General features: G+C 39.5%; 1 protein-coding gene across 2 annotated transcripts in view; it reads right to left on the bottom strand.

Annotated features, from left to right (window-relative positions):
• The window catches only part of HPSE2 (heparanase 2 (inactive)), a 414,871-nt gene that overhangs the window by 169,604 nt on the left and 225,507 nt on the right, over nucleotides 1–19,760 (bottom strand). The window contains exon 4 of one of the 2 annotated variants that reach the window (XM_004680550.2): nucleotides 2,246–2,419. The exons of the other annotated variant lie outside the window; for it this stretch is intronic. Coding sequence (XP_004680607.1) covers nucleotides 2,246–2,419 — 174 coding nt within the window. The remainder of the gene's footprint in view (nucleotides 1–2,245; nucleotides 2,420–19,760) is intronic. 2 annotated transcript variants of the gene reach the window in all.

The raw sequence follows: 19,760 nt of genomic DNA, 5'->3' as shown, positions 1-19,760 counted from the left end.
CCAACTTCAAAATCCCCCCAGTTCTTCCTTACCTTAGATCCACTAATGGTTAATACAAATGGAAATAATTAGAATCACCACCTGACATGAACCATTTACAGAACTTAACAATTCATGGATATTTGAAGGAAATGTTTTATATCCATAGAACATGATTGTTAAAAATCTGTTTTCAAGTAAGTCATTCTTTAATATACACTGACACCCTAAACTTTCTTAATATCTACCTCTTGATACTGGCTATATCTTGCTTTTGTAGTAGCCCAGACTATTCACTGATGGCAAAGGAAGAAAAAAGTAGGTAAGTCACTTGGAGTTTAGCTACTCTAGGAGAAACAACCAAAAAAAGCCTACTTTGATTTGTCCAGTGTGAGGTTGCTCTAGAGATAAGATGCTTGCTAATCGGAGGAGGGAGGAGGGGCCGGTGGGAGGGCGGATGATAAGAGGACTGAGCAGTGCTACTGAGCCCTCTGAGATCTGAATGCTAGATCAAAACTCTGTCCAAAAAGATAAGGTTACAAAAAGGAATGTGAAAAGAGGGCTAGAGAGACAAGTCTAGACCAGGAAGATGACTGCAGATAAATTTTCAGGGGAAGGGTCTGACTATGAACAAGACAGTGATACCCAGAATATGTTGACATCTTAAGGGCTATGATTCTAGAACGGGGGGAGGGGGGGGAAGGGGAGGGGATCAGTGGTTGGAAAATGAATGAGAAAAAATAAAAGATACACTGAGTTGGGCAGATTATTAAAGTCCTATAAAATAGAAGTGTAATTTTTAAGAAGGGGAGATATGGAAGGAATGGCAGTGGTCCACTTGATGTGAATTTTGCTGGTGGGACAATGTAGTATAAACATACATCAAGGTGCAAAGCCATATTGCCAGAACTTACATAATATTGTAAACCAGTGGTGAGTCCATACAAACTGTATTTGAAAAATGACAAACTGCTATTTCTGACTAGAGACTCAAAGATGACCAGTACTTATTTTGGCAGAAAAACAAAAACATGACAAGATATTTTCCACTTTTATTAAAGTTTTTAACTCATAGATTTGATTATTTTCCTAATTATCTCCATTTTCTTATCTGTGATTGTGCCTTTTCTCCTTATCACAATGATTCTTTATGGTTGTTAAGCCCTACAGAAAACTGATGGTGAAAATCAAGTATTATGTGGCAAGGGTGATAAATAACATTCTTTTAGTGTAATGAGTTATAGCTTCAAAGTATTTAGCATAGTTAGGTGGAGGAAGGCGGATGGGGAGGGGCAGGAATAGATAGGTATATACAGAGAGATGCATATACACTCTAACCCCCACGCCCAATCCAGCTAAGCCGATTCAAGATTTATTTAACCTTGATAAGGTTACAAAAAGCTGCCACATTGAGCATGCCAAAAACCCTGGAGGATTTATTTCTATCAGTCACTTGTACATAAACTGTAAATGCTTTGGGCTTATCTATAACTAAAAGAGTTTTTTTTTTTTTTTTTTTTTGCAAATCAATTTTCCTGAGACAGCTCATGTTAAAAGGAAAATCAGCAAATAGCTCTGAGGTGGGACATGCATCCTCCAGTTCCAGAGGCCAATCCACTCCTTGCTCTCTCCGCTTTAATTAAACATTACACCTCACTGGGTCCTCGTGGATAATAGGCCCAGTTTAGGGACTGCACTGTCTGAAGGATGTCTTGCTTGCACAGGGCGTGGGGACAGGAAGAGATGCGACTAGAGCTGACAGGGCGGTCCGGGGCTTAGGAAGACTTGAGAAGATGGCAGCTGGTACTGGAGCAGAGTGGGGCTGCGTGGCGTAGTTACGAGCAAGCAACCTAAACAGAAAAGGCTGAGCACATGAGAGAGAACGTGAGCAGAAGGGTACAGGGCAGGACTTCGCCTACGAGGAATAACTGTGCCCAGTTCAAAGCTATCAACTCACTCTTGCTTTTGTCAGGGACTTTATGACACCCGAAGTGATGGGGGAGCTGAAAAACCTCAGGACCCCCCAGTTCTTCCTCTGACAGACAAAGCCTCTGCAAAGCCTTAGCTCAGCCAGTGGGCCTCCACTTGAGAATAACTCTCCCCCACCCCAGGGGGGAGATGGTATGGAGTCACTAAGTCTATTGACTGTGCTACTGGTTATTTACAGTTCAGTGTACAAGAGGTGGTTTGACTGAGACTATATCCTCAACCAACTTATGTTTACCCTCTATCTTGTCAATTAAGAGGAAATAACATCCTTACTTACCATTACCCAATTCCCAAGAAATGTTGTACTTTTTGCTGGCACTGTACTTCAACAGACTCAGGGCACTAGAACTGTTCCAGGAGTTATTGGGATTGCGACGCAGCGCATTTAGAGCGAATATCAGGTGGAGTCCAGAGCAATCAGCAAAGTTATAAAGTTTGTCTAGAGACCTGGCTGGGAAGAAGCAGAGAAAGGCTTGTAACTTTCAAATCAATATCCAAAAATATTAGCTACTACAAAAAAGTCCTTTCTATGAACTTCCCACTAATACGGATTGTGAGGCTTTTTAAAGCGACTATTCCTTCTTGGGTTGGGTACATTTCAAGGTGATTTTAGAAAGTAGCTCATGCAATTCCAGGTAGAGGCTGAAAAGTGGCAACGAGGGCTATTTCATAGTATGTTTCATTTGTTAACAAAAAAAATTGAATTTATAATATTTAACATGGGTAGATATTTTTAAAAACCTCTGAATTTCTGATACTTTTAGGGTCTATATTCCTGAATGACTTGTCTCTAAAAACAGTCAGGAGACAAGGTCAAGAAAAATAAAGGGCTGATGACTCTTGAAAAGTAGCTCAGCCTAGCAGCACTTCCAAAATAATCATAATAATAATCACTCAACCCTGATAGTTATATTTCTGAGAATTACCAACTTCCGAGAATGGAAATATCATAATCATTAGTGGAAATACATTCAATTGCAGGTTCATCCCACATACTATCAACTCTATTTACTGGGTATCGTGTGCCCAATCAATTCCTTGATTTTATTGTCACAAGTCTTAGCTAGGTTCTCATTTCTCCTTGCATGAATTATCATAGCAGCCTGCCTATTTTCATATTCTCCCCATCCTATCAGATTTCTCTCTCCCCAATCACTTAAATCAATTTCACTCATCCCTCAAAACCTCATTGGATCTTCAAGACCTTTTTCTTCCTGAGTTTCAAGAGCTCTGATACTCAAGAATAATTTTCTCCCCCACCTTCAGGCTCCTGATCGTTCTCAATGACTCTTTTGTTACTGCCAGTGAGTTCTATGCATTCGATTGGTCCTTGCTCTAATTCTTCTTTTCATCTGGTATGGTCTTTCCCTCTTCTAAATATATTCAGCTCTTACTTGTCCCTCTAGGCAGTGTTTCCCAAAGTATGTGGTATACAGATTGAAAGAAATTTTTAGATTAATAATTAGATAGAGGGCTCATATCCAAATTGTTCATAGTATCAATGACAGCTTATAATTTATTCAGTACACAATGAAATATACCTATCTTCCTAATTTTTAGTTTTATTTATAAACAAAAATCCTCTTTAAGCTTTTACATTAAAATTTAATATGACGACTGATCATATTCCTGTTAGGTGGTCTTTTTTTTGAAATAATGATCTCCATATAGTGAGAGTGTCTTGTGTTTGTTTCATGTATATTAGAAAAGCAAATGCATATAAAACAAGAAAAGAAAAAGAAATCTGTGATTTCATGGAAGTGAAGCTTTAAAATGAGGCAAAAGATAGTTACCAAAATATAAGTGTCAATGTGGAGAAATAACATTAGAGATGGTTTGATGACATGATAAAAATTGAGAACTGAAACATTTTATCATGGAGAAGTTAAATCCTTGCTCCCCTTGAAGCCATTCCTGAACACACCTATGTTCTGACAGGTGGCTCAACTTTCTCAAACTGAGAATCTTGACCAGTTAGTGTCTGAGTGCCCCATGACAGTCTTAACTTGGAACTGACTTGGTAATTCACCTCGTTGGAGAAATGATTTTTTTTTCCAGTTAAAATGTTAAGTTCCTTAAGGTTGGTAGGCTATCTCATATGCACACAACATCTATCAGAGAGCAATTTCCTAACTTAAAATCATTTGAAGAAATTCTATTTGTTGCATAGAAGTGATCTAATAAGAAACGGAAAGATTTCAGAGAGCTTTGCCTAGTAATTATAATTGCTAGTGGAAGAGATTCATTCTTTGCTGTATTAGAAAATTACATGTATTTGAATATAGAGCATTAAGTAGATGCTCCATAAATGTAATCTTCTTTGGAACATGTCAGTCTCTAAGCAAGTGCATCCTTAAAGATGACTTTCTACTCTCTCCACCAGAGGGCGCCACCCCTCTGCATCCTCAGGTCAGCTCACTTTGGCATCTCTTTCAAACACAACTCATAGGAACCTGTCTGGCAAACAACTGAAGATGAGCTGGGGCTTGACAGAAGAAAGAATAGGCTTGGGAGTCACCTACATAGGCAGACAGTTGAGGCTGTGAATGTTCTTGACACTTTTGAAGGACAAAATAAGTGAGGAAGAAATCTTAAGGTAAGTCTACATAGAGAGGTCAAAAAGAAGCAGGGGAAAGGGCAGAAAGGAAGACTATCCAGAAATGTAGTCTGGAGGAACCTAAAAAAGAGTTTCAAGGAAGTCCTGGTCAACAACAGTAGGTATTGATGAGGAACTGAGAAGATAATGGCTTGAGGGAAAAAACTAGGGTTATCAAGCACTGAGGTTAAAAACTCAATTCAGGGTGGTGCTATGAACTTAAAGAATGACTTGTAGACAAAAAGAATAGACTGTGGTACACCTAACTTGCTTGCAGAAGTTCTATAGCAATCAAAGGAATAAAAGAAACAAAAGTGCAATCAGAAAAGCACCAGAGAATGTGCTAATGAGAAGTTTAAAGAAAATCGAGATCTGAGAGAAAATCTTGGTTTTTTTCAAAAAGCCAAGTTTTACATTGAAAACACTCAATGAATACACACTAATATATGAATGACAGTGATTTTCCTTAGTTTCCTTGGACTTGGTACTTTAAAAATAAAAGACAACAATGCAATCAACAATAAAACTAAGACATCAATCTAAGCAAAGGGATTGCTTTCTTACTCCCTCCCCAGAATTAGCTTCTACTGCTCTCATTCTGTTCTGCTCTCTCTCGGGAGATAAATTCTCATTTATTTCTCCCAAAGTGATGGCTTTTCTACCTCCTGTCCCCAATTCTTTGTCAGGTACTATTGGCATTATTGCCGACTGCGAAACAAGTCATAAAGCTCAAAAACTTTCCAAACTGGCCACCACCTCTAAGTTCCTCTTCTAAAAACTTTGTGGACACATATGTATGTCATCTGGGTGACCAACTCAAAATTTTGGTTTCCCCAGAATCTAGCATGATAAGGCAAGCTTCTTCATGACTCAATACCCAAGAGCTACTCCAATATTAGGCAAACCCTAAATAGGCCCTTTTCAGTTACATGACCCTACCATATTTTGGGTGAGGAGGGGCAGCTGGCCCCAGGGGACTGACACCAAATTCTGTAGTTCGCTCAGGTATGTAAGTCAGTGCTTTATATTTTCTTGATCTCCTGGATAATAATCTGTTCATAGTCTCTGTGGCACAGTTAGAATAAGCTTGACACTGCTGTACTCAGCACCAATTTCCCCTTTTGGAGTCACAAACTGGCCTCCAACAGCCATGGGTAAGGATCGTGTTCAGATCCTTAGCCTCACAGAGAACTGTACCTTCACGTGAGAGTTTCAAAAGAACAAGCAGACATAAAGCGCACATTTTAGTCTCTCTCTTCTTTAATTAATTAAAGAATGAATAGAATTAGATGGAGTCCTTAAAAAAAACTGTGTTTTCTGTGTGATACTTGCTTACACTTGGACAAAGAGATTCTCAAACACTAACCACTCTCATGAAATTTGGGCCATATCAGAACTCCCCATTATCCCATGCAAAACATCCCACATTATTCTAGGTTTCCTTGTTAGTCTAAACTTTTTCTTTAACCTCTGCCTGGAATATCCTTCCTTTTCTTCATTCTCCGTAGTCTAGGTCAGGGCCTCCTCTGTGAGTTCCTCTCTCACTCCTCTAAGATGGAGGCACTGAGGCTCTGCTCTGGTCCCCCTGCTGTTTATTGGCTACTTGAGAGCAATAAACAGCCATGCTTGTCATTGTTCAGGTCTGCCTCTCTCTCTCAGGCAGACAGAAACAAAAAGGTACCATGTCTGCTTCATCATTTCAGTGTCTGATACACAATAAGACAAAATAAATGTCAGACTCCTCGGGAGTTATTTGGCGCAATCAACGCCTGCATCCCAAACACCCAACCTTAATTCTCATTCATTGTAGCCGATTCCCTCTAAATTGTGCTTATTACTCCACACTGTTGGATGCACTCAGACACTCCTTGCTTTAAGTGCTCAGTTTGGAGTAATAAGGAGGAGACAAAGGTGACTATCTAAGAGAGGCTGTAAGAATACAGGACTTTCTAGTGGAAGTCAGAGGGAAAAAATGTGAGAACTCTGAACCAAGTCAGTCTCTGTACTTCAAGAGAGACGATCCGTTAATGTGGAACCATTTGAGTCAGTGACTACAACCAATCATATCAGGACCATTTTAAGTGTAGCTATTAAAAGAGAACAGTTTGAAAATTGCCTAGAAGGAAAACAGCTATTTCTGAAAGAGCCAAGATATCTTTGAGCTGAGAGCTGGTTTTACTATGAAGAGAAGTAGCTCCAGTTAAGTCTGGGCAATGAAACCTTCAGTAGATTCTAAAGATATCAGCCCATAATTTGACTGAAGTTGTGAAAGGAAAACAAGATTTGGGAAATATCTGTGAATAAAACTCACAGAAGACTCGGCTTGAGTCTAATTGTTGCATTAATCAATTTAACTAGATAAAAGGGAAAGTGCATGCCCGTAAATACAGTGCAACCTGATTCCATCCTTGTAAATGGTGACAGAGAGGAAAAAAGAGACACTGACATTGGTAAAAAAGTTAAGATTACTTTTAAGAAATATGCCTGATTTTGAAGGATACAAATAGCATTCCTAGAGGATAGTCTGGAAATATCTATCAAAATCTTAAATGTATTTTCCCTTAGAACAAGTAATCTCACTGCTAGACATTCTTCCTGCATGTGTAATTACAAAAAGTTTCTAAAATAATTGATAATTGGGGTTATTTTAAAAGTTAACAACTAAAAACAATCCAAATGCCTATAAAATTGGGGACTGTATTCATAATGGAAAATACAGACTTCAGAAAATGAAACTTAGTAAGGATAAAATTATGATCCATATGTTAAATTATAAAGAGTATACATTACAAAATGATTCCAAATAAGAAAAGCGGAGAAGGTTATAATAAACCCTATGGGGTTGGCTTAGAATTGGGGGTATCAGCATAACTAATGGCAACTACAAACCAGAAATATTCTGTAGGGGAGAAGGAGAGAGAAGGACGAGAACAGGAGTTGGAAGAGCAAAGGGACTGTGGTGATGGTGAGGGTGAACTGGTGGTGGGAATTTCACGGGAAAATCATACATTGTACAAAAATGAAGGATGATGTAATGAGTAAATGAGTATATTTTAAAAAAATTCAAACTAATATAAAATCAAAACAGATTTTTTTAAAAAAAAAAAAAAGATCGTATTATCCCCTTAACAGCTACAGTCCATTAGTTTCCAGAACATATCAATACAAATTTTTTTTAAAAATTACTTCGCACATGTGTCATGAAGCCTCTCCAAGTCTTGCACTTTTGGTGGGCTGGAGGTAGAGGCGGGATATTTGGTAAGGAATATTATGGAAATTACTTCTTTAGCCATAAAGATATCTTCTTAAGAAGAAATTCCCTAAGATGCCATGATGACACAATAACCGGTTTTGGGCAAAGGTCCCAGTGAGCCAGTGATGAATCTTATCATATGGCAGTAAAAGGAACAAAATTCTTACTTGACTTCAAGCCTTTTTGGCTTTAGGACAGACCCAGCTTTCCCCTGGGGAGTGAGGGGAAGTGAGATACATAATTCAGAGAAATGAAGTGATTACAGAGAAAAGGGGTACTCTCCAAAGAGTAGAGTTCTAATGGGGAGCTATAAATAGCTGGCCCAGGGAAGGAGGGAAGGAGTCAAAGAAAGGGGTCACCAAACACTTATTGGCACTGATTTGTCACATGGGTACCGAGTGTAATCAAAGATGAGACATGGTTCTTGCTTTCAAGGAAGTTTTAGTCTGAGATAAAGTAATGTGGATACCACCAGCAGATTATCAACAGGGAATAAACATTGAGACAGAAAACTGTGCCACCATCATGCTGGTGACATACAAAAGCCACACAGGTAAGCTACTGCTGCTGAGCTCAAAGACTCTGTCCAGAGGGCACAGAGAGATTAATAGCTCTGCTCTGGCTCCAGCAACAGTGACCACATACTCAGTGACTTGTAGCTCACAGGCCCAGGAGTCCAAGTGGCCTCTCATGACTATAGCTGGTCATCTTGCTATGCTCCTAGACTATCAGCCCCTCAGCTGTGAGAAACTGGGTGCATGTTTTCCTATAGAAGCACAGTCATAAACGGGGGTAATTTCTTATACTGGTCAAGAAACAACCCCTCAAACAATCTCATCTGCTATAGTAAGCAATGGCTCAACATGCCTGTGCGCATGTGTGGGTGTGTGAGTGCCTTCCAGACAATTTTATATCTAACCTGGCAAAGATTTAAAATCCTGACACTACTAAATTATGACAAAGTGTGGAATCACACACTAGATTTGGTCATCCATGGAGGGTCCTAGGGATCTGTATTTTAATACAACCCTAGCTGGTTCTGATGCTCCATCCTCCCTGGAGACTCAGACTAGGCTGACCATTCTAGTGTGACTATTTCCACATTCTCTGTCACCCTTCATTGCCCAAGCCACAGACCTCTTCTGGGTCTCAGAATTCATTTTTGGCAGAGGTGCTTGCTTGTTGTTGTTGTTGTTGTTGTTGTTTGTTTGTTTTAAAAGATTTATTTATTTATGCATACAAAACTGGAGTACAGCCAGAGGTGCAGGTGCAGTGAGAGGATTCACCAGAGACAGAGTGGGGAGGAGAACAGACAGATTGACGAGATACACTGCTGGGAGGAGCAGTGGGCGGGTCAGGAGAGGTCTGCCTTGCCATTCAGGTCACCTCCAGGCAGGGATTGAACTCATGCTGAAGTGGTTTTAGCTTCTTAGTGCTGTGCTTTAACCCGCTGCGCCACCAGGGAGGGCTAGAGGTGCTTGCTTGTTTTTGCAATTCCAGTTCACTTTTCTTTCCACTTCTTTACTGAATATACCAGGCCCAAATTGGGTCTTATTTTATGACAATTTTATAAATACACAGAAATTGATTACACATACAGATTCTGGAGTGAGTCTGGGCTCAAAACCTGGCTCTGCCACTTGCTAGAAGTGTAGCCTTCAGTAAGTTACCTTCTCTGAATCTGTGTCTTCAGCTATAAAATGAGCGTGATAACATGAAGACCTATCCTGGGACCTCCCTGGTGGTACAGGAGGTTAAGCCTCAGTACTATGAAGTTGTCCACGGCTACTACTGCAGCGCAAGTTTAATCCCCAGCCAGGGAGGTGAACCACATGGCGCAGCAGACCTCTCCTGTCTCTCCTGCTGCTCCCCTCAGCAGTGTATTCCAATCTCTGCTTGTTCTGCTCCCCACTCTGTCTCTGGTGAATCCTCTCACCCTCTGCACCCATGCCCTGTACTCCAGTTCTTCTACATAAAAATAAATAAAATCTTAAAGAAAAAAAGACACTATCCTATGCCCTGGTGGTGCGATGGATTAAAGCGTGAAATTATGAAGCTCTCAGAAGCCACTGCAGCACGAGTTCGATCCCCGCCAGGGAGCTGACATATATGGCGCCACAGACCTGTCCTGACCTGCCTGCTGCTCCCCTCAGCAGTGTACTTTGTCAATCTGCCTGTTGTTCTCTCCACTCTGTTTCTGGTGAATCCTTTCACCTGCCACACCTCTGGCCTGTACCCTAGTTTTGTATGCATAAATAAATAAATCCTTTTTTTAAAAAAGAGGTAATATATGAAAAGATCTTAAAATTTAGTGTTGGCGCAGGAGGAGTTCTCAATAAATGCTATCTTTTTTTATTGTCATTAAGAAAAAAAAAACTATAATCACAAAAAGAAAATAATGGATGAGCAGGAGATTGAGGATAGTTGCTTCAGTGAAAAGTCTTTATCCCTTGCTAGTTCTTGTCCTGAGTCAATTTTTAGATGTAGAAACCCATTAACTACAGACATATCCAGGTCTTCAGGAAGAACACTGCAGCATCACATATGACAATGGTTCTCCTTCCCACAGGGCCTACTGGCATTTACTCAGGACCCAGTGCCACTTACTAAGGAATGGGAACACCCAATATTTTGAGGAGTGTTTAGCTTGAGTTCTGATTCCACACGGACAACTGGAGATCCCAAGTGCCAACATGACCCTCTTGTTACAATGGAGGCTGGAGACTTACTAGTGCCTAACACTAGTAAGATGTCTCTTATTGATTAATTGATTTTATTTACTGCAGGAACAGAAAAGGGAGAAAGTTTCCGTACTTGGACATAGCTACAGAAATTAATCTTCATGAATAAATGCTAGGGACAAAAATATGATTAGCAAGAAGTGTTGAGAATTATTGCTCTAAGGTTGAAACTCTGCATAGAAATTTATTAGACACCAGAGGTTTCTAGAAAAGATGAGAATTGCAAAGACAGTTCTTCCATTAGGCTGCAGAAAGCTAATGAATCCAGCAAGAAACTATGAAGCTCTCTTTCCTCTTTTACTGGAGGGCCTTCACTACTACTTCACATACTCTCTATTTATAAGCTTCTTTCAGTGGCCTGTTTCTGAGATCCTAGTTCGAGGTATGGAACTGCCCCAGCAGTCAAGGATTTTCTGCATATCAGAAGTATTCAATTCCGGGAACAAACAATAATCTATTTCTTTAGAATTCCATTCTTTTAATATTAATGATATTGTTATATATATATTTTATATTTAAAAAAATGATATTTTAAGCTTTTTGTATTCTAATCTCAGACCAAACCTCATTTATTACTACCTAAGCTTCAGTGAAAATAGAGACTTGGAGTTCCAGTTCTCAGATTAGCTTTCTTCCTCTGAGCTTGTTCAGAGGGGTAGAGAGGATTCAGTCTTGCACAGTTTTCAGTGCTAACTATCCCAATTATTCTGGTCTGGACACTTCAGGAAAGAGACAGTTTGGCAATCTGTGCCAAAAGCATTAAAAATACATATATACTTTGACTAAAAATTTGGCTTCTGCAAATTTGCTCTAAGGAAACATACAGAAATGAATGTAAAGTGCATATGAATATTTGGTTAATGGGGGGAGAAAAAGAAGGCGAGAAGAAGGGAGGGGGTAGGAGAGAGAGAGACTGGTCAAATTCTCAACAATAAGGGGACTAGTCAATAAGTCATAGGGTAGAATTCAATAAATTCACTGCATAAAAATATTTTAAGGTGGAAAATATTAATATATTGCTAGGTAAAAAAGAGCAAATGGAAAAACAATGAATATAATACTTAGGTTGTAAAAAAAAGATCCACCATAACAAATGTGTCTGTGCTTTTAAAGTTTTCTGTATTGGCTGTAATTTTGGGTTTTTATCTTATTTCAGCCTTCATACAGATCTTTTAGAATTCAAATTAACATCAGGAAATCTGTGTTGTCTTTTGGACAAGTATTAACACACACCCAGAGACACATACACACATATATTTTAAACATATTTTGTCATCCGTATATATATATCCATATATATTCTCCTGTGGTTTAAGTCTTCTCTGCCTTCTATGTATGTATGTATATGTACACCTATATGTGTGTGCATAAATTAAAGACCAGAATAAACAATACAAAAATTGAACACTGGTGCCCTAATCAACTTTTACAACTTGATATTTAAGAGAAAAATTGTTATCTGCTCTACCTAATAAGCAACGTGGGCGATTCAAGAAAGCAGAGGCCAGAGCCACAACTACTAAATCCCCCACATCAACCACCTCCAGAATGAAAAATAGTGTTATGTGTAAATAAATGATTGCATCAGCAAGCTCCGTCTCTTGCTCTTGGCACTTGACTATACTGCATGTGTAGCATGTGGAGAAACCTCCTAAGTCAGCTGCACACTCAGATCAGAATTCTGGTGGAGGCTCTCAGGAGATTTCCATTCATTCCCCCTCCCCTAGCCCCCCTCGCCCCCACTAATTGCATCCTCCTTTCTTTCAAACCTCATGGCTCTGGCTGGTGAGGCATAGGCCTGGGCATGGGAAAGCAGAAGGGCAGATGCTACGGTTTTAAGTGAAATCAGGTGTTGCCTTCCCTGAGTGGAGATCTGGAAAATGTCAGTCCTGAAGTTACAGGTATTGGCAACTGAACACTCAGCCTTCCCCACTGGGCTCAGCCTTCCCTTTCCCTGTGAGAAGCATTCAGGCTTTCCCTTTACACTTGCATTTCCCTGGTCTCCTTCATCTTCTCTTTTGAAGTCATTGAAAAAGAATTCCCATTTTTGTACCTATTCTTCTAACATTGTTCTAAATATGTTAGGAATGGAAAGGCTTTGTAACAGACACACACCTGTCAATAAAACATTATAGTGACCTCAGCTTCCACCTGAGGAGGAAAAAGAGGAGTGTTCTTGGAGGAATAAAGAGGAGTGTTTGTGTCCTGACTCTTTTTTTTTCATATGTTAATATCTACAGGAAAAACATAGCACAGAAGTTTTATAAAGACAAAGCATTAAATGGAACTAAAATATTGGGGGTTTCCTTTATTTTTCTTCTGCTAGGTCAGTCTGGAACAATCTATTGCACAATTGCAGTCCAGACTGCAGAAACAGACATGTGCACATGTACAGCTGATGTGTGATCATATTTACTGCATTTGCATAATATGCCTCAGCACATTCTGGGATTCAACCAAGTAATAATGGAGGAAGCATAGCTGGCCCATCTGAAATAGGATTTGGCCCCTCTGACAGAGACAACATCACACTGACCCATGGGTACCCGGATGAAACATGGATCACTGAATAGGGGATCAATTCCAGCAAATCTCTGGCTCTGAGAAAATGCTATCTATGATGAGCCCAGCAATTCTGACATTAGCTGGTTAGTAAATATCAAATCAGTAGAACAACCTCAGGACATAAAATTCTGAACTCTAAGTAATAACTCTGGAAAAGAGTACTGAACTAGGCAGTACCCCCCAAAAAAAAGTGTTTTATTGCTCCGTTTCTCACCACCTAATACTCTGGCTAGACAATCGGATCCCCCCTTATGGCTTAACCCTATATGCTGATACTTAACGTATATGCTAATATTTTAATCTTGAATTCCATACGAGTCACAATCAGGTATCTGAATGACCGATGGGCAGAATGACCGATGGGCATGTCAGAAGTACATGTGCCAAATAAGGCTCCCGGCCACATCAATGTAAACATTTCGTGTATAGCCTCAGTTGCTGAGTGACACAATCATTTATCAGTAACCGTGGACTATCCTGGGTTGCTCCCTCTCTGCTTCCCACCACATCCAAAGTTCGCCCATCTTCTAAACCTTACCAAGATCTTCCCTCTTCAGTTCCCACCACCTCCTTATCACTCCTGGCTACTGTGTCATTCACCCAATTAACTGCCACAACCTCTTCATTTAGTATCCTTCAATCCATTCTCCAATCTGCAGCCGGGAAAGCTTTCTAAGAAGGAAACCCACACACAACCTATGCAGCATTCTTGCCAAATATATTTAAACTGAATCTAACCATAAGGAAGCAATCAGACAACTCCAGATTCAGGTAAGACAACTGTCCTGGATGCTTCAAAAATGTTAATGTCACAAAAGACCAAGTGTAATTGAGGTAACTGTTCTAGGTTAAAGAAGGCTAAAATGGTAAGAAAATTAAATGTAATCAATAATTTGCTTTTTATCTTATATTATCTCTATATTATAGTTTTTCTTCTGCCTCACAACAAAATAAAACATTTTTAAAACCTGTCAAGTCCTGATAAAAACAAGTCCTTAAATGCAAGTCCTCAAAGACTTAAATGCAAGTCCTTGTTGCATTTAAGATAACAACCTGAAGGGTTTTTAAAATTATTATTTTATTAATTTATATATCTATTTACATTATTGCTCATTTTAAAACAATATTTACTTCCCCCTCCTCATTTCCCCTGCCCATCATCACCACAGTCCTGCACATTCCTCCCTCCCTCCTTCTGATCCCTCTCTCTCCCCCTCCTCTGTAGGATTTCTCTGGTTTATAATGGCCTGTTTGTTTTGTTGTGTTGTGTTGTATATTGTAATAACAATACACGTTGCCCCCTATGTCTTACTTGGTTCTCTTATATTCCTCCTATAAGTGAAACCATTCGATATTTTCATTTTTCCTTCTGATTTATTTCATAAGCATGATCCCTTCTAGCTTCATCCATGTTGCTGAGAATGGCATAGTTTGTCTTTTTTTATTTGCTGAGTAGTATTCCATTGTGTATATAGACCACATCTTGATCCGATCATCTAGCTTTGGACATTTGGGCTGTTTCCAAGCAACCTGCAGGTTCTTTATGAAGAAGGCCCCTTCCTTTCCTCCCCTGTCCCTTGCCATATTCTCTTTAACTCCCTATGCTATATAAATATTTAACTACGTGAAATCCCTTGAAATAAAGGTTCTCTTGTGCCACCAGTACTTTTTGGTGGTGGTTCAAATCAAGGGAAATATGATCTGGCCCATCACACCAACGCAATGCCTCAGTGAGCACATGAGACACAAGAACATCAAAAACCAAAGAGGGCATCCTGAAAACAGAATTAAGTTTCCAGGTTGGGTACTAGGATAAGTCCCTTATCTTCACTAAGATTTAGTCTGCTCAGCTGTTGATGGTGTTGACATCAGATGATCTCTGTCCATGTCCATGAATCTATGAAGCTGCTATACAGAAATCACAAAGAAATTTGTGTGATCAATTTTTTAATACAGAGGAGGTTTCCCTTCTCTTAAAAGAAGTCATCTCAAAGAACTGTGAAAGTAAAATAAAGTTCCAAGTCACAGTCATGTGTAATGGACCTCACTGATGCTAAAACAGAAACCCAAAATGTGCCATCTTTGAGATTTATGTCAGATTACATATGAAAATCTAAATAATACAGTGCAACAGATGTTAAGTGAGAGATTAACTTAAGCTGCAGCTTGAGATTCAAGTCCTATTTTGGTTACAGGGCAGAGTATGGGCTCAGAGGGCAACGATTCTTTGTAAATGTCATGATATGAATTAGCCCATGAAAGAGAAAAAATAGTTTCTGGTTGTCTCATTTAAGCTCATCTGTTAGATGCAGACACTCTGCGCATCAGTACCTGAAATGACTAACACAGGGAAACTGATATTATTCAACCTCTCCCTCTCTCTTTCTTCCAAGTCTCAGAATCCCCTTCCACACGTTGAAATTGACTCTTGGATAAAGTGGAATCAATGGTAATAAAGCCAGAGGAGGAGTCCAAATTTTCAGGTAAAAATAAACTTGTCAGCCACCCCAATGAACATTTCCTATATTGCCTCATTTGATGAAGGACATAGCAAATTTATCAGTACTTAAAACCAAAAAACTGAATTAAGAGAATAATATTTAAGTCAGAGTTGGCTGTAGGAGGACAAATGAGGGAAGATATTATGTGCATGATTCCACTCTTTTAGTTGTGGGGGAGATTTTAGGCAAGTCGTAATACCAGAAGAAGCTGGTATGTGTGCACACACACAAGCTCTAGCAAGTTACACTCACCGTCAAGTTCTAAGGGAGTTACCTTGAGAATTCGAGGTATGCGGTGGTCAAAACTTTTATTTTAAAATATATTTAGGGCCCTCCCTGGTGGCGCAGTGGGTTAAAGCACAGCACTGAGAAGCTAAAGCCACTTCCGCATGAGTTCGATCCCCGCCTGCCCCGGAGGTGACCACATGGCGTGGCAGACCTCTCCTGACCCGCCCGCTGCTCCCCTCAGCAGTGTACTTCCTCGATCTGCCTGTTCTGCTCCCCACTCTGTCTCTGGTGAATCCTCTCACCCTCCGCATCTCTGGCCTGTACCCCAGTTCTGTACGAATAAATAAATAAATCTTAAAAAAAAATCTATTTAGATGTTCAGAAGCAAAGCTAACAAGAATCTGTTAAGGAGATCTAGGACTCATTCATTAATTTCACTTAGCTCTCAACATTTATTGACTATCTAATGCTGGCAAACACAACATGAGATAAAGGAAACACAAAGTAGTAAACACAGCCACCAATCTTGAAAAACTCACAAACTAGATGCCACTGATGTCCTCTAAGATACCGGTCTTCACCAAACCACTAGACTTAGAAGGCTTCACCAGGAAGCCGAAATCAAAGGGTAGGGAGTTGCTTGAATTGGAAGAAACTTATGCGAGATCCATGGCCTTGCAAGTCTGGCATTCTCCCGTATTATATTTTTTCCCTCTTCAAGCTGTAATTCTCTGAATAAATTTTTTTTTTAATTAAAGGACCAAGACATATGCCCTTAGCTCCTCTTAAGTAAGCACAATTCTCTGCCTCCTGATTGTCTAGAACAAGCCTTGCTTTACCTTCTGTTTCCTTCATCCAGGTGTCCATGTTTCATCTGTCAACTCTCCTGAGGGTTGAGTATTAAGAGGAGAGTAGACCTACAGCTGTCAGGAGAGAAGTAAGTGGAATCACGAACACGAAATAAGAATAAATCATATAGTGATCAAAACAAGATGAAATAATAGCAATAAGATCCAAGCAAGGAGGAGATATTCAAAATTGTGATATTATATTGAATCAAAACGTAAAGAAGATAGATAACAGAATTGCTTCAGTGACTCAAAGTCTAGGGGGGAAAGGCTTCAAAAGGAAAGGAACTCCAGAGTCAACTGACACTGACAGGCAGAGCAAGCGAAAATATTTAGGGGTGAGGAATGTTGAATGAGAGGCGGTAAGTCATGCCTTGCCACAAGATGGCACTCAGAGTTTCCCTTTATCTAAGTTTCTATTGATAAATATCTTGCAAAAAATTTATTGTCATAGAACAAAGAGAATATCTTAGGTTTCACAACTTGCATACAACATTATGTTTCACATTCTTCAGTTTCCCCAGTTACTTTAAGACACGAAGACATAATGAACTGTGGGAGGAGGTGGACATTAGAAGCTGGAGGAGGAAGCAAACGCAATGCTACTGGAGACACTCAGAGCAAAGCTGAACCAAAGACTGGCTGGATTTGGCCATCAGACAATGAGTGATGAGCTTCCAGAAAATGAATACTGACAGCAATGGAAGCCAGACAGCCCGGTGCTAAGGACTAATGATGTGCTGAGAAAGTAAACCAAGTATTTAGTATATCTTCTGGGAAAGATAGGAGGGAAACACAGAGGACATTTTTCCTTGTAAGGAACTCCTTCCCAAGTAAGGATTTATTTGCCTTATTAATAAGTTTCAAATATTTGACAAAATATCCATTAAATGGCAGCTGGTCTCACATAAAAATATCTATAAAACAAATGCATTCATGTTGTAATTGTGTTTTGTTCTTCAGAATAATTTCATACCCATTTATCATGTTATATTGCCCATATGGTGGATGTTTGAATCAAGACCAGGAGAGATCACAACATTTGCCTAACATTGCACAGATAGACAGAAACAAATATGAGCCAAGGTTTTTCTGAAGCCTAATTCAATACTCCTACTGAATTATTCTTCCTGTCACTTCATTTCCAGTTCACATTTTCACTTATTATCTAATGTTATTTTTCTGGCATGCATGAAATGACAATGGCTCTTGGAAATGATGCTGTTTGGAATGTTTCCATGCTAATTTAGATATGTCACAGTTAAAGTGTACCTGTCTCCATAAGCATATGGAAGAAATATGCAGATTACCATTTCAATATAATCTGAGCTAAGTAGAAAGGAAGAAATTAAAATGATCATGCCACTGGAAAGGTAAAATCCATGCTTATTGTCCCAACTGTACACACTTTTGCTAGAATACAATCCCAGCACACCATCCAGAACAGTTTTCTTTTCAGCTAGTTAGTCCAGTTATTACCCGGTCACTTTAATCTTTTCTTTAATTATCAAGGTGAAAAAAGTATTGGTGTTTGCAGTTGTATAAAAATCTGCTTGATCCTTTTAGACACAAAGAAGAGTGAAAAAACTTTTGTTTTGCTTCTCCCATTCATCTCCCCCATGCCAAACATAGGAAGAACAAAAAAAAAAGGGTAGCGGGGCTTCTGTAGCTAGCTCACCAATGACTCCAATAAGCCAAACAAAAGAGAACTTCAAACTTGCTTTGTGGCGAGGTCTCCATGGGGAACAGCCTTCTTACTGAGTTGCAAAGAATAAAGGGTATTTTTGAACTTACAAGTGTCTGAAAACATCATGTCTGCAGTGTGGTTGGCATTTTTATGCATTTACAAGAATCTAATGCAGCCCAGCTCCTTACAAATTCCTACAGAAAATGAAGAATGGGAAATGGTTCCTGCCACCCAGGGGTCAGAATGGTGGTATTCTTCAACCAATTGTACAAAGGAGACCTGTCATTTATAGATAGCTCTAAAGTCTTGCATTAGCAAGAACACCATGAAGACTGGCCCTTACCCAAAGAATTTACTCGGAGAGACATTTAATATGGAGTAAATACAGCCTCAAAGAGACCAGCTTTGAAGAAGGGCTTTGAAAAGGTCGGAAGAAGATGAAATGAGGAATGTTGTTACTTAGTGCCTTTATTAAACAAATGCTTGCCTTAGCTCTTCTCCAGCAAGTCTCAAAATGTGGCAAAGTAATAATGACATGCCCACTTCACAGACAAAAAAAAAAAAAGAACAAAACTTGGAATGTGAAATTTTGCATTAGGATGGGCCCTCAGGCCAAAGGGCTGTTCTCTGTGTGCGAATGGCTTATTTCCATTAGCTTGGGGATCCCTTCTCTCTGGGGCATATCTACTGCTCCATAAACAGCCCTGGATAGCTTGCATTTCAGATGTTTGAGACTAATTGTCATACAAGTGAAGTTTGGAAACTCTATTCTTCCTAATCCTTCCACCATGTCCAATCTCTTCAGTCCCTTGCTCTATGTAGAAAGAAAACAATCACTGCTACCATCAGTGCAGGCAACACTTAACTCTTTTGAAGTCAGAGACTCTAAAAACATCAATAGCTAATATGCTGAATATTTTAGTATCCATAGCATCCGCCCACAACTGGTTTTTTCCTCCTGCAATTCATCTCGTCTAAATGCATTTATCCACTCAATAAATATTAGGAAGCCCTAATCTATCTAGGTACCATTCTAGATAAAGAGTGTGCAACAGTCATCAAGACACAGACAAGGCCCCTGCTTCCATGGACCTGTATTCTAGATAGAGATGGAAACAGGAGTGGAAGTGAGGGAGGTAGATGCAATAAGGAATTAAGATAAATTCTATGACAATAAGAAAACAGGTAACATCATGGAGCCTGGGAGGAATCTTGCTTTTGGTTGAGAAGTCAGAGACTGCTGCCTAATGAGAGGTGCTTAAGTGTCTAATCTGAGCCAGGGTTCAGTGATGGGGACAAGAAGCCAGTCTTGCACAGATCTGGTGAAGAATGTTATAGGCAGAGAAAATAGCAAGTACAAAAGGTTTTGAAAC

Source organism: Condylura cristata, unplaced genomic scaffold, assembly GCF_000260355.1.
Source record: "Condylura cristata isolate star-nosed mole 26May11 unplaced genomic scaffold, ConCri1.0 scaffold00011, whole genome shotgun sequence".
Classification (NCBI taxonomy): Eukaryota; Metazoa; Chordata; class Mammalia; order Eulipotyphla; family Talpidae; genus Condylura; species Condylura cristata.
Note: the sequence above shows the minus strand (reverse complement) of the source record. Positions and strands in the feature narration are given on the sequence as shown.